This window comes from Meleagris gallopavo, chromosome 1, assembly GCF_905368555.1.
Source record: "Meleagris gallopavo chromosome 1, MGAL_WU_HG_1.1, whole genome shotgun sequence".
Lineage (NCBI taxonomy): Eukaryota > Metazoa > Chordata > Aves > Galliformes > Phasianidae > Meleagris > Meleagris gallopavo.
The window spans coordinates 183,706,584-183,722,545 of record NC_139404.1 but is presented as its reverse complement, the minus strand read 5'-3'; the positions used below and the strand labels follow the sequence as shown (position 1 = coordinate 183,722,545).

Genomic DNA, 15,962 nt, shown 5'->3' with positions numbered 1-15,962 from the left:
CCTCAGTTTAAGACCATTCCCCCTTGTCCTATCACTATCCACTCTCATAAACAAAAAAACTCTCGTGTTTATAAGCTCCCTTCAAATATTGGAAGGCCACAATGAGGTCTCCCCAGAGCCTTCTCTTCTCCAAGCTAAACAATCCCAGTTCCATCCTCACAGGGGAGGTGCTCCAGCCCTCTGATCATCTTAGTGGCCCTCCTGCATGGTCCAATAAGCATAATCAGGGCATTAAACTCTACAAGATTAAACTATTGAACTACAAGAACAGCACAAGCATGCCAAACATCTGGAGGTGAACCCAGCGGCCTGTTGCCTCATGAAGCATATGGTACAACATCGATCTCAGTCTTTCTTAGGTTCCTGTTCCTCCAAGCTACCCCAAATGCATCCAAACATTACTCACTATTCCAGATACACTTCAGTAATGGTATTTGCAGAGCAATTGTGGATGCCCTGTCCCTGGAGGTGCTGAAGAGCAGGAACAAGCCCTGGGCAGCCCGACCTGGCAGCAATCAGCCCACAGCAAGGGGCTAGAACTGGATTCTGTGCATTCCGTGATTTTGCATCACATTTCATGATTCAACACAGCACAAAATGACAACCCATCTCTACGCATGCTTTGCTTCTATCTAGCCAAAGTATCATACAATTTTCAAATGTCTATCAGCTAATACAAACCCCTTTTCCAGCACTATTACAAAAACCTTGTTAGACCAAACACTTCATCCAGCCTGTCCTCGCCTGTTATATATTATGCAAATATTATATATTTGTTGTTGTTTCTGCACTCTTCTGTAAACATCCACAAAAGAAGGATGCCAAAAAGCTCTGCAAGCAGCACTACTACTGTCAACAAGACATCACTGATCCATGACAGATTCATGCCATGCTACATCACACAAACATCAATCCTGCATCCTCAGACCTCTGAGGAACTTCAGCCACTAGGCAACCATTTACTATACAGCAGGAGATTAAAATGTAATGCTTAAATTGTGCTGACCAATATTTCCTGTTCGGTGCATCTTCCTACCCCCTAGAACTCAACTGCATCTCTGTAGACTTACTGCCAAAGAAACTGTTGAGCTGTTACTAAATGTACTTAATTCTAAACCTATCTATAGCACACTCAAGTAATCCCTTAGCTAGAAAGTTCTGCAAGCAAATGCATTTTCACTAAGAACTTCAGTTAATTTTTCTGTATTCCTCAAGCCATTAACACTCCAAAAACTAACTGAACCTCTTAGCACCACAGGTGACAAAACTAAGCTCCATCATTTATGGCTGAAAGGGCAACAAAAGGATGAAGCTGTTTCCACAGCTGCCAACCAAATTTAAGACAAAGAAATATGAAAAACGCAGTCAAATAATCTCCTGTTGTTCCTTCAGAGAAGTTCACCCCCTGGGCAAATTCTTATCTAAAATCTGCTTTGCAAATCAATTTAGCAGCTTGTTTTTGTTTCCCTTGAGGGTTTGGGAAGTGTGATCTAACAGCGAGAACTGGATTTGACATGTAAAAAAAGATTTAGGGGCAGGATATAGCTTATAACCGTTTTATCAGCTGGATTTACTGTTTATGAAAGAAGACAGATCTTGTTGGAGCAACACTCCCAGTGTATGAGGGATGCTCAGAAAGTAATGCCTTCTATTATATTGTCGGCTCATGACACCAGAGGTGGATATTGGAGTTACAGCATGGCACCAGATGGCAGCAGAGGGGCAGTGTGTCAGAATGATATCTGACATGGAAGTGCACAGGAAGGTGTGCAACTGGATGCTTCTGTGTGAAAAAGATGGTACCCACTGACATTCATCAATGCTTGCTGAACATTTATGGAGAGCACTGTGGTCACAGCCACTGTTTGAGGCAATGAGTGGTGCATTTCAGCAATGGTAACAGTGGATCACCTTTGCTGGTGCAGATTTTTATGAGCGCAGCATGTAGGCTCTAATTCATCAATGGCAAAAATACACATTTAATGGTGGTGACTAGTGTTTCGTAGCTGAGAATTTGCTCTATAAACAGTATCACTGAGCTCTTTGTATCTGTTGAAGTTTCCAAGGAAATAAATAGGAGGCATTACTTTCAGAGCAACCTATGTACATTATATGCCTGTGGCAAAAACATTAACCAAAGTGAATCTCACAGATACTTCATCACTTACTTACAGCTCCTACACAAGAACTTGCTAACACAGCCAGAAACACAGCAGGAGATTCAGAGCCCCATAAAATGTTTATTAAACAGATGGTGACTCACTGTCTCTGTTACAGGGATACAGGCTTGATTTAATTCACTCTTGTTTTGATTGCTGCATAAAAGCAGAAATCAGAAGCACTAAGTCTATATACTAGCCTAAATATGATTTGAAGCTTGTATTTTCTCACAGGGTACACTGATAACCTACACACAAGCTCACAGGCTCTGTCACATAACCAAGCTGTGGCTTCTATATGGGACAAGACTGACAACCAGGTCTGTGCACAGCAGATACACTCCTGGTCGGTAACACAGGATCACACCACCATCCAGGGAACAGCCACCACTGTGACAAGATGAGGCACTTGCTCAGCAATTCCACTCAATTTACAGATGTATATTTATCATCTTGAAGTCGTGGAGAAGCTCTTTCAGCAGTCAGAACCAGGGCTCTCAAAAATATTTAGTCACAGAGAAAACAGTAACTCTTCTTCTCAGAATCCACAACTGGTTCAGTAAGCAATGCACAATATAACTCTCAGTTAAGCCTTTAACCACAAGTATTTTCCTCCACACCCTAATCTTCAGCCTATGAAGAACCTTCATAGTACTTTCTGCAGAAGGTGAACTGTGAAGCACTGTCTATAAACACATGACTCATGGGCTCGACTCGTGGGCTCTACCACAGTTACTCTGTTATGCACTCCCACAACAACCACACAAGCTCTCAATGAGTATGAGGTTACTGAGCAGCAGTGCCCAGGGGACAACTGCCTGGATTGAATGGCTTGTGAATCTTTTTTAGCTCCAGGGGGAGGTAATCCCATTCAACCACTTACCAGCCAACCCCTGCTCATTTCTCACTACCATAACTCCATCTGGATGCAAGAGAAATTAAAAGAAGAAGAAGAAAAAAAAAAAAGAAAAAAAAAACATTTTCCAATATTAAAATTTAAAAGGAAAACTCATGTGTTAAAGAAGCACCATTTTTTTTTAATTGCTATATAATAGCATTATTCACAGAATAAAAGTTAACATTACATTTTGCTAGCTTTCTTTGCTATGTGTGCTATGCGTAGTGTGGCTACTTTAATTACTATTTGGGGCAGAGGGAGATAACTTTGCATCATGTTTCTCTCCATTACTTCTGACTGTTACAGAAGTCAATTTATTCTGCTTTATGTATGATTTTTTCTATTAATAAATGTTGAAAAGTCAATAATGCCACTGAGTAGGAAGAATTGTTTGCTTCTGTATGAAAACCATCAAAATCCAGAAGACCAACAGAACAAAACATGAGTTACAAAACCAAAAGCCTTCACAGCTTATTATGCTCTTGAAGAGAAGCTCTTTTACCCCTGCTGACAATTGCACATTTATTTGCGAAGTCTTAATTAATCACTATCTAGACCAAGGCGCACATTTCTACATCATTAATATGTGGTCAACAAATGACACGTGGGTAAGAACTTGAATGCTATTAAGTACTCATAGAGTCATTATGGTTGGAGAAGACCTCTAAGCTCACCTAGCCCAACCAACAACCCACTCCCACCATGCCCACACACCACATCTCTCAGTGTCACATCTCCACAGTTACCGAACATCTCCAGGGACGGTGACTCCACCACCTCCCTGGGCAGCCTGTTCCAATACCTCACCACTCTTACTGAGAAGAAATTTGTCCTAATATCCAACCTGAACCTCCTCTGGTGCAACTTGAGGCCACTGCCTCTCATCCTATTGCTATTACTTGGGAAAAGAGAGCGACACCCAACTCACTACAACCTTCTTTCAGGCAGTTGTATAGAGCAATAAGGTCTCCCCCCAAACCTCCTCTTCTCCGGACTACACAATCCCAGTTCCCCATAACACTTGCGCTCCGGATCCTTCACAGCTTCACTACACTTCTATGGCATGTTCCAGTGCCTCAGTGTCATCCTCATAGTGAGGGGCCCAAAATTTGTGGAGCAGCCTCACCAGTGGTGAGTACAGGGGGACCATCACCTCCCCTCTCCAGCTAGCTGCACTATTTCTGATACAAGCCAGGATGCTACCTGCCTTCTTGGCCACCTGGACACTCTGCTAACTTGCATTCAACCAGCTGTCAGTCAGCTCCACCAGATCTTTTCCCTCTGTGCAGCTTTCCAGCCACCCTGTCCCAAGCCTGTAGCGTTGCCAGGGGTTGTTGTAACCGAAGTGCAGGACCCAGCACTGGGTCTCATTGAAGCTCACACAGTTGGCCACAGCCCATTGATCCAGCCTGTGCAGATCCCTCTGTAGGACCTTCCTACCCTCAATCAGATCAGCACTTACTCCCAACCTGTACAATCAATACACTCAAAGATGTATTCAACAGGACCAATCAGCAATTTTAAAAAATCTCAAGTTTAATCAAGATAATCGAGTTTATCTACATTTTTAAGCAGATAATTCCGTAAATAATAATAAGAATCTCGTTCTGAAGGTCTGACAATCCCTGGCATGCCCGCAATCCCGAGCAGCTGACTGAAGCAATGAAGCTTCCCCCGTCACTTCGCAGCCTCTCACTGCAGGATGGATTAGCCTCGGGAAATCCAAACTCGAAGCAAGCCTCCTGTTTTCTGTCACCAGCAGGGGACGGGAGGAAGCCTTCAGAGGCAGGGGCACACAGCTCCGCCTGAGGCTGCAGCCCTCCACCCAGCCTCAGACCGGTCCCCTCTGCCTTCCCCTCCTCTCCCCAAGCTCAGGAGACAGCTTCCCGCGAGGTCCCTGAGAAGTGAAGCCGCCCCCCGCGAGCCCATCGACCTCGCCCCGCTCCCCTCAGCCCCTGCACGGTGTCCCCCAGAGCCGGACCGGCTCCGGACCGCTCAGAAGGAGAGGAGCGGCGCAGCGCACCGCTTCCCCCCCGGTGGGATGGTTCCTCCCGCCCGCCACGATGCGCCGAACACTGCAGCGCATCCCCTGTGGGCCGAACCATTCCGCCTCCAGGAGAGGGGGAAAGAAGTCGGCCGGCCGCTCCTCACGTCACTCCCCTCCCCGCCCCGCGGCGATCTGCCGTCTCTCTGCCCACCGGCCTCCCGCGCCAGCGGCGCGCACGGCGCGGCTCACCCAGCTCCTCCCCGCCGGTAGCGTCCATCTCCCACCGGCTCCTCCGCGCCCTTCCGCCAATGTGGAGCAGGCCGGCCCGCTGCTGCGCATGCGCTGCGCAGCGCCTGGCGGAGGCGAACCATAGATAACGGCCGGAAGGAGAGGACGCGCGGGAGTGGGTGGGTTTGGTCCTCCAGCCGGGGTTGGTGGTGGCCGCCATGTTGGATGTGTTGACGCCTTGTCAGCCACGGCCCTTGCTGACCTTTGGTCCCTAACAGCAGCTATCATGCTGGGCGGCTGCCCCTGAAAACGCCTCAGCTTCACCCTGTGCTTCCTTCCAGTCTAAACCTCCCCTCAGGATGAAGTAATATACAGAATCCTTGCTCTCTGTGAAATTAAACATTGTGCAGTAAATGCTATAATTCCATGAATATTTGTTTTCATGATATGAAGTCCTTAATATAGTGCTCTTTAAGGGGGCAGAGGCAGAAGGAGAAACGAATGGAAAGTAGTTGGACTGGATGATCTCCAGAGGTCCCTCCCAAGCCCTAAGATTCCATGACTCTGTGAAAGTATGGTGTTTGAAACTAAGGATTTTCAGCTGAAGTTTTGCTGTTTATCTTAAAAGGAACAGTGTTTGAGAAAGCCTTCTCCAGTCAAACTTTCTCTTGTTGCTTTTAAGTACGTGGAGACTGATCTCCCACGAACCTGGCTCTCACAGCTTAACCCACCTTCGTGCCAGTTGCTCCCAGAATAACCCATCAGTGTTCTTCATCACAGCTATGAAAGTCTGCCTATACTGATGCTTGATATGATTTAAGAAATAAAGTTTTCACCCATTGGTTTCCTAAAACAGAAAACTACCTTTGCAATGAAAACACATTAAAAAAATATTAATCATTTTCCTATCAGGAGAAATGCAAGAGTCTTTTGAAGGTTCCCAGAAGCTTCTGTCATCTTCATACATTCTTCTATGAAGAAAGGTTGAGGGAACCGGGCTTATTTAGCTCAGAGAAGAGAAAGCTACAGGGAAATCTCATTGTGGCCTTCCAGTATTTGAAGGGAGCGTATAAACACAAGGGGGTATAACTGTTTATGAGGGTGGATAGTGATAGGACAAGGGGGAATGGTTTTAAACTGAGACAGGGGAGGTTTAGGTTAGATATTAGGAGGAAGTTTTTCACCCAGAGGGTGGTGACACACTGGAACAGGTTGCCCAAGGAGGCTGTGGCTGAATGTGGCTCTGGGCAGCCTGCTCTGGCGGTTGGCGACCCTGCACAAAGCAGGGGGATTGAAACTAGATGATCATTGTGGTCCTTTTCAACCCAGGCCATTCTATGATAGAAGTATAATTAATTCAATTATCTACAAAGTTCCACTAGGGAAAATAATGACGTTCTATCACCAGCTTTATGTTCTATGAAGTTGCATTAAAAAAAAAAAAAAGAGCCGTTCATGTGAGCTATTGGCTTATCGAATTTATTCTGGAAAAGGGCTCACAGTATGCAACCTGTGATTGCAGGTTACTGATTTCAAAAATTGCTTTGCTATTTACAGTATATTTGTGTGAAGTGTTCACTTAGAGTATATAAATTTTATTTATATTCATGCATATTCTATGTTCTCTGCTGTTTCTAATAACAGCAAAATTTGTTGCCTAAAAAAAAAAGTGTATCAGATTATTAGTTTATATTAAAAATCTGTATTCAATAAGGATGTTCATTCCTTCTACTTTGACCTTTGCATTTCAGGACTTGGTGCACAGTAAATCCTTCATACATGCTGAAGAGATTTAAGGACATGATACATCATTAATTCACATTTCATCCAGTGGAAAGCCATTTATTTCTACTGCCTTTCACTACTGCATCAAAGGTCACTCCTCAGGGAAGAGGCTTGTGATGTGTTGAGGGAGATTTCTCTAGTATGCTCCATGTACCAAATATCTGAGTAGTCAGCAGTGATCAATTAATGTTCAGAAAATTTAGGAGAGTTTATGTTGTGATGGATATTCATGGTTTTACTATATTTGTATTGTTCCTCTTAGTAAGAATGGGAGGATTTACTTTAATACAGGCATCTGGTTTATTTCTAATCATCCATCCATCAATGCAAAATTACTTCATGCTGTGAATATTGCAGTCACCAAGTGCATATTTACCTTAAGCTTCATATTCTGAATAGCATTTGCAGCATCTCTTTTAGAAATCATGGATTCCACTTGTTGATTGTATTGTTTTTTCCACACAGATATCAAATAGCTTTAATTTAGAGGTTTCTCAAGTTCTGAGGGACTTTTCTTCAAATTCTTTGCAGAATCTATTTTTCAGGCTCTTTGTATTTGTCTTTCAGACCACCCTGAGGCAGTAAGTCTCACAGTTGAATTATGTGTCATCCAGAAAGGCATGTCCTTTTGTGCCTGTACCTGATGCATCAGAAGTGCAGACATACACACTAAAGACCTTTCTGCCTGCATCTGACTAGTTATACTTCTGCTTTGTGTAGCAGTTCATATTTTAATATTTTATGCAGGTTCTAAGTTACAAGATGATTAGTTTGCATGATGCTTTAATGAGCCATCAGTAGCCCTCAATTATGTTGCCATCTGTTTGCCTGTAGTCTATAATCCTGTCTGATTGGCAAATGGTTGGCATTGCTCCAAGGTTTATGTCACTGTTATATACTTAAGACCACATGAACACACTTTGATATCCCCTTGAATATGAATGCTGCATCCACATTTCATTGCATCCCAAATAGCTTATTGCTTACCTAGGAATCAAAGCGCAATAGCTCATTTGATCACTGATATGAAAACATTTATATATACTTCCAATTCAGCAGTCAAAATTGTGAGCTTCCTTTCTTATAAATTCCTTATGTTCTATTTTCTGGTATGTATTGGCCAGTTTCCAAGCATTCCTATTTTTGCTTTTTGGCAAAATATCAACATCCTAAACTGTCGTAAAAAGTCAGCATCTTAGTGGTCAGTATCACTTAAAAAATGTAATAAACTTGCAGACTTAAGTTTTTAGGAGGGAGTTAGTTTGATGTGTATTGGCTCAGAAACTATTTTGTTACATCTTCCTACTATGAAGTTTCAGGCTACGCATGGAACAGCTTGTATTTGTTCACCATGATGAGTCTTTTGGAAGAAGTTCTAAAGGTTGGTTTCCATTGTGTTAGATTCACAGAATCAGAGAATGGCTGAGGTGGGAAGGGGCCTCTGGTTCTGCCTGCTCCAACCCCTGCTCAAGCAAGGACAACAAAAGCAGGGGGCCCAAAATCATGCCTCAGCAGTTTTGGAAGATCTCCAAGGAGGAGACCTCACAGCCTCTCTGGGCTGCCTGTGCCAGTGCTCCATCATGCACAGCATAGAAGAGCTTCTGGTGTTGTAAGAGATTATTATTTTATGTTATTGCCTCAAAGCTTGCTGAGAAACGAGTCCAAACAAGTCCTTGACCAGGGTTGAGAAATCCTTTGTCTGGAGGACAAAGATGAACAAGTCCTGGGCAAAGGTTGTGAAATCCTTTGTCTGAGGGACACAGATGGACAAGGCCAGGGGAACAAGAGAGCGATAAGCCGCAGATTAATGGCCAGGAAGCAGTCTTTTGTGTGAGTTTATCTCCAGGGAGATAGCCCTCTCAGGGGGTACTGCATATGAGTCTTACCCAAGCTCCCAGGAATGCCATGCTGGCAGAAGAAGGACAAAAAGGGGACCTACAACCATGAAGTTTAGGTTTCTGGCAACAGATTCCTCATGAAGAAGAGGTTTTTTGGCCATGAGAAGCCTCACTACCTGCCCCTCTCCCTCCTGGACTTAACTCTTTCGCTGCATCCTCTTGCCGCCTAAGGCCAGCCAAGCTGCTGGTGCTCTCCCCCGAAAGGTTTCTGACAACAGATTCCTCACAACGTGATGCCTGCATGCTGAAAAAGAAGAACAAAGGTGTCTGCCATCAGATCCCTCACCACGGAATGCCTGCATGCTGACGGACTCTCCTGGACCTGAGCCCTGCTGCTTCCTCCCATACTTACCCTGCGGCTTCTTGCTGCTACCTGCTTGCTCCCCTAGGCCAGCCGTGCTGCTGCTGCTCTCCCCCTGCTGCTTTTGCCTTGAACCATCCGACCAGTATGCAGTGGGACCGCTGCTGGATCCTGGTGGTGACTATCCCCGCTTTACACAATTCTTGCTTCTTTCCTATATTTTCTATCGCCCATTTTCCCTTCCTCATCACCCTAATTCATAATAGTGTTCATCTTCCCCTTCCCCATCTCCCTGATTAAGATTTGTAACAAGCTGGTCGGACCAACATTTGAACCGTTGCTTCTTAATCTCATACTGAGTATACATATATCAAAGAACCTCCTGTGCCTCCTATAAATTGGAGCGAGACAGGTGTTCATATAGAATCTCCTGTGCTCCAGTTTGTTCCCATTGCCTCTTGTCCTGGCACTGAGCACCACTGACAAAAGCTTGGCTCTGTCCTCTTTGTATTGATGAAGTTCCACTAAGCCTCCTCCAGGCTGAACAGCCCCAGTCCTTTCAGCATCTCCTCACAGAATTGATGCTCCAGCCCCTTCATCATCTTTGTAGCCTTTTGTTGGACTCTCTCTGGTCTGTCCAGGTCTCTCTTGTACTGGTGGCCCAGAACTGAACGTGAGACTCGAGGTCTGGCTTCACCAGTGCTGAATAGAGGGGAAAGATCACTTCTCCTGACCTGCTGGTGATGATGCTTTGTATAATGCTGCCCAGAATACGACTTGCCTTCTTAGCAGCGAGGACACATTGCTAGTTTACATTCTACTTGATGTCCACCAGGAGCCCTAGGTATTTTTTTGATGGGCTGCTTTCAGCTGGGTGGCACGTAGCATGTCCTCGGGTTGTTCATGAGGTGTGTAGCTGAAGAACGCGTGTTTTCAATGTCACTGCTTAAGAAAACAAATCTTAAGGGGACTACTGTACTCAACAGCAATGCTTAAAACTCCAAAACTACTGTTCACAGTTTTGATTGCTACAAATGTGATGAAAAAGAAATTTTAGATGATGCCCACTAGAATCTGTAAAATTTGGCTGTTGAGTAACCAAATGTTAAAAGCCCGGAGTGTGTTGATTCTCTTTAAGCTTTGATGAAGAATAAAAATGATTACAGAAGATGCTGCAGCTGTCACAAGAGCTGCTGGGGGTTCATACTTCAAACAGAAATCGTCAGCATCGTTCAAATACCAGAAACATGAGAAAGCTAGCAGGATGTTTCCCAACATGACTCATTGTCACAAGGCACAAGTAAAATATTTTTCTGTCACTTAATGAAAATAAAAGATCTATATTTGCATATGGATCTGCATAAGTCAGTCAAGTTTTGCCAATATCAATGTTTTCTTTAGTTGTTTAATTTAATGGGCTGCCAGTGTCAACTTCCTTTCAGTGCTGTTCAAAGTGCAGCATCTCTTCAATAAGCAGATCACCTGCCACAATACCACAGATATTCAGATACAAGCAAATCTTCGTCAGATCATGTATCACTAATCTCAAATATTTTAAATAAAGAAATCCAAATGTAATGCATGACAAACTTACTAAGTCGCACTAAAGAAGATCATATGATCATTTTGGATAGTGTCTCAGATTTATAATGCCTTTCCATATTATCTGGCTCAATTCACCTATGTTGCAAGCTGAAGAATAGTGAAGCCTTTGGATGTTCTACAGATATAACACAGATTAGTCTAAGCATCTGTGTGGACCTACCGTAATGTTTATTAAATTACCTAGGTGGGTAAAATACTGCACATGGCCATTAGGTCTTGACATCTGTCTCCATCATATGGTCAGTTGTGTCTTGTGCTACACTGTTCAGGGGAACACCCATGGTCTGGATATCTAACCAGATTTCTCCAAGAATATGTTCAGGCACTATTCAAGGGACAGTTCTCTTCAAGCCTGCTCCCAAAAAACACTGATGATAAGAATGCGCAGTCTAGCTCCCTCCATTTCCATAGTCCCCCACCACTACCCCAAGCAGCCTTTGCACTTTCAGGCCACCCACACCTCCAGATACAATGTTCTCTGGGCATTTAATACATGCACAGGAATGGAAAGTAAATGGCTGAGTAAGGGATAAGAATTGTGGTGCTGGAACATAAATCTTTCTCTCTGTTATAAGAGAATTCTACTATTCCTGGATTTCACATCTAGACAGTACATAAGCCCAGATCTCTTTTGAAGGCGCTGGCTGTGATACCACAAAAAAGATGTGACCCAGCAGCAGAGCCCTAGGGTGGCTGTCAGATTCGCGTCTGATTTGGGAACTCGCATAGCCTATGGCATGAGGCATTACTCCCAGAGCCTGCTCTAATTTAAGAAAACCTCTAGAGAACTGCAGCTCAGAGCAATTGAAAATCCACACCACCTCGTGCACTGCAGGGATTTGTTTCATGCATCTTGTGGGAATTCTTCCTTCAGTAGCTTTTGTGGCCCTTGTATTCCTCTGAAGTAGTGTACAGAGTGTGATGAGGGGGAGGGTTATCTGCCACCCTGAGCTTTCAGAAGCAAAACTAGTTACAGGATACTGTAAAATCATAGCTAGCCAATAGTAAAAAGTTGTTACTGAAAATATTTGTTAAAGCTGTAGGAATGTTGGTTATAGAAATCAGAACAATAGCTACACAGTACATTTCCATTTAATTCAGTTCAATCAAATGAGAAAAAAAAAAATACTGGAAGGGGCCAGAAAGCTCCTCAGAAATTCATAATCATCAGACAGCTGAGGTCTATGGTAAATATGCCTATAGAATTTTCCCAGGATCAGTAGTACGTCATTCTGAAATTTGTAATTGGTCTGTATGTGCAAGACTTGCAGTAGTACTGATTTGTTCAGTGAATGTGATGATCCAGCTCTTTTTCATCTGCTTCTAGCTTTATTTAATGCTCAGTGAAAACTAAAATGTCTGCCATTTGGCACTTATTTTAGAAATTCAGGTCAACATCTCATCTTCAGGAAGCAATTTAGAAGGTGTCTTTCTATCCACAGGAGCCCTTCTATTATGCAAGATAAAAATCAATCACACGCATTGTCTTTATAGCCAGCCCCAATATAGGTAATTCAGAAAATGACCAATGACTTGTTTCTGCCTGCATAATTTATTAAATCTGTGAGCAAGCAATAAGCCATCTGGACTACTGCAATCTAGCCATGGAAATCGAGAATAGCGCCATTTGTTTTCCTTGTGAGTGACTCCTGTCCATCAGTGTTTAAGCATTGATTCAGATTCTAGAGAGGGAAAAAAGGCCATGGAAATTTGGTAATGGCTTTTACAACTCTAACTTAGTTTTTGTGACTGCCAAGCCAAACTAACCATTTCCCTGTGCTAACCTCAATCCAGGATTGTACTCATGTATTGGTATTATTTTCAAAAACTGAAGATGCCTGTAGAAGCCTTTCTTAATGTCATGCTGATCAATTTTTTGTGTCCTCCTACACTAATGATAGTGTGAGATGAAGTTAAACCTCACAGAATCAATAAAGCTATGCTGAAGTAAACATTATCTCAAAAAAATGTCAAAAAGGCATCAAAGTATTTATAAAATACTGGTATCCAGAACAGAATGAATGGAAGTGGAGAAGGGAGAGTAGGAAAAGGAGAGCAGTGGAAAATTCATACAGTTTTGATTTTCTTGGCAGCTCATTCAGTTTGTGAAATGTCAGTGTCACAAATGAACAGCCATCATTTCAGCTTTCAATGTAAACACAATGAAATTGTGTCTTCCATTCACAAGAACTGGTGCTATACTCTAATTAGAAATAAATCTTCCTACATCCTTACAAATATTGTTCATCCTAAAAATCTATTTCTTGCTGGAATACTTACTATTGGATGCCAGTTGCATAAAACTGTGTATCCCAAACTGCATAAATTTAGCAGAACAGAATAATACACTAACAGTTGTCATCTTCTGGAATATTTCACTTACTTGGCATTTCCTTTATCAGTACGCTGAACACCTCTTGTCTTCTTTTCCCTTATGGAGAAGAGAAGGCACATTGTGGCCTCCCAGTATTTGAAGGGAGCGTATAAACACAAGAGGGTATGACTGTTTATGAGGGTGGATAGTGATAGGACAAGGGGGAATGGTCTTAAACTGAGGCAGGGAGGGTTTACGTTAGATATTGGGATGAAATTTTTCACACAGAGGGTGGTGATGCACTGGAACAGGTTGCCCAAGGAGGCTGTGGATGCCCCATCCCTGGAGGCATTCAAAGCCAGGCTGGATGTGGCTCTGGGCAGCCTGCTCTGGTGGTTGGCGACCCTGCACATAGCAGGGGGGTTGAAACTACGTGATCATTGTGGTCCTTTTCAACCCAGGCCATTCTAAGATTCTATGCAACTGGATGTGTTGTACTGTGATACCCGAAAGAGCTGGTGTCCCCTCACTACCTGTGAAATCTGGAGAGGAAGTCACCACCCCTGTTACATGATGTCAGCAGTTTATGGGCTGGTCCGGCCTGGTTCCGTGACTAGGGGGGGAGGGATGTCACAAAATCCGTGCCTCCAGAAAAGGGAAACGGGACCCCAAAATAATTAAAAACAGCAGCAACTATCTGAGGAGAAACAAGCTAATTTACCAAATATAGTATTGGAATGCAAGATAACACACCATAATACAATATAATTAGAATTGAAGAATTAATAAATCAAATATAATGAGAGAGAGTGTCCGAAAGGTGGATAGGCCTCACTGTAACACTGAGGTGAGATGCACAGTCCGGTTGAGCAGCAGGGAGACAAAGAAGAGCAGCCGAAAAAGAAGAGTGCATCAGGTGACCTTGCCAGGGTTGTATCTCCTCTTTGACCGCAAAGTCTCCCAGGGTATGTAGTCCTTTTTCTCTTCTGGATTGGTGCCTGGAACTGGAGCATTAACACCTTAACTCCCAGTGCACTACATGATGTTATGATGTGGAATACCGATAACCAAAAATCATAACCATGACACTTGACCATCTGTGATGGTAACAGAGGAATATTCTTGGAGGACTGATGAACATTTAAAACCCTCATATACATAGACGTGGAAGAAAGATACCTTTTCCTCTCTCCCTTGTAAATCAACTTTATATTTACTGTGCTCTGTAGGAATGATTTGGGATCATCACATAGCCCATATGTATTTGGCCTTCTCTGCTTTGGCCTCTCCCCTCCTATGTAAACAGCCTTAATCATATTCATGTTTTCCTCAAAACCTCCCACTGCTATGCTACCAGATCCAGCAATTGATAAATGTCAGCTGCTAATATTTTTATTTTCATACTATCTTAATTTGCCTGAAGAGGCGAAAGTAAAAATAACTACATCTTATTTTCCCTAGTGATTGTCATTGGTCTGACTACCACCAAGACTGCTGTTATAGAGCAAGCCATTACAAAAAAGGCAGGTAGAGTTGGATGCAGGAGTCTCTGACCTCCATTTCTGCGTCTATCTGCTGCACTAGAGCTGGCTAGTCTGTACTTCCTGGTATGATTCACAAGACAAGCATTGACAACATAGACAGTATTATTGGTCTGTCTTCTCTTCTGGAAGAAATTTCCTATATTTGAGGTCACTAACCCTCTGGTCCAAATTTGATTGAACTTTCTAATGGCAGCACAGCTAACAAATCACACCATTTCTAAGAATATTGTGCTAAAAACAAGCCTGTAGCCAATCTTTGCAACAAACCTACAAGTCCTTGGAATGTCTTCTTGGCCCTCCTCTGGGCCCTCTCCAAAAGTTCCGTATCTTTCCTGTTTTGAGGACCCCAGACTTGGATGCAGTACATGGAGGGGGACCTCACAAGGATTGAGTAAAAGGGGACAATCATCTGCCTTGCCCTTCCTTGCCTTCTCTTTATGGAACCCAGAATACCATTGGCCTTCCAGGATGCAAGCGCACTCTGCCAGCTCACATAAAGTTTTTTATCAACCTAAGTCCCTCTCAGCAGGCCTACTCTCAAGTTGTTGTTCTCCCAGTTCTGTATACATATCTGGGATTACCTCAACCCAAGTGCAAAACCTTGCACTTTGCTTTGTTGAACTTCATTAGGTTCACAAGGGCCCACCTTTCAATCATTTCTTATGGCAAAGCCATTGAAAGGCAAGGCACTATCACAGTTATTTTAAAATACTCTTCTCCCATTTCATCAACACCATTCACAAATCATAACAAAACAAAACGAAAAATAGAGAGGAAAAAAAACTTTCCAGTTCACTGAACAACCTACTTGTCTATGCCTATAAAAGTGTCAAGATGCATCAGTGAGATACATTATTGACATATTAGTGATCAGCTGAAGGCTGATAGATTGCAGCTGATGAGAGCTCCTCATGTTCATCCAGGCTGATGTTCTCATTCTCTAACCAGATCTTGTTCCCCATCTAGTGGCTAAATTCGTTTTTACATGCATCGTTTTTTTCACACAGATTTTTTTGTTTTATATTAATGTACTGAGCAGCTAAGTACTTTGTAAGCCAAGTGATTTTAGGCAGAAGTGCCAATTAGATTGTTTTCCTATAGCTAAGTGAGTATGCGCAGCCTGGACAAAAGAAGGTTCTGGGGACACCTCAATGCAGTCTTCCAGTTCTTAAAGGGAACCTATAAACAGGACCCTTGTCCTCATGGGGGGACTTCAAATTCCCCAACATATTCTATATATATA

At 43.1% G+C, this 15,962-nt stretch overlaps 1 protein-coding gene across 3 annotated transcripts in view; it reads right to left on the bottom strand.

Moving 5' to 3' along the window:
- The window catches only part of SLC36A4 (solute carrier family 36 member 4), a 133,046-nt gene extending 127,632 nt beyond the window's left edge, over nucleotides 1-5,414 (bottom strand). For all 3 annotated transcript variants that reach the window (XM_085216381.1, XM_085216383.1, XM_010728438.4), the window contains exon 1: nucleotides 5,294-5,414. In XM_085216381.1, the coding sequence (XP_085072507.1) occupies nucleotides 5,294-5,321 (28 nt within the window). In that variant the 5' untranslated portion in view covers nucleotides 5,322-5,414. The remainder of the gene's footprint in view (nucleotides 1-5,293) is intronic.
- Nucleotides 5,415-15,962: the final 10,548 nt, after the last annotated feature.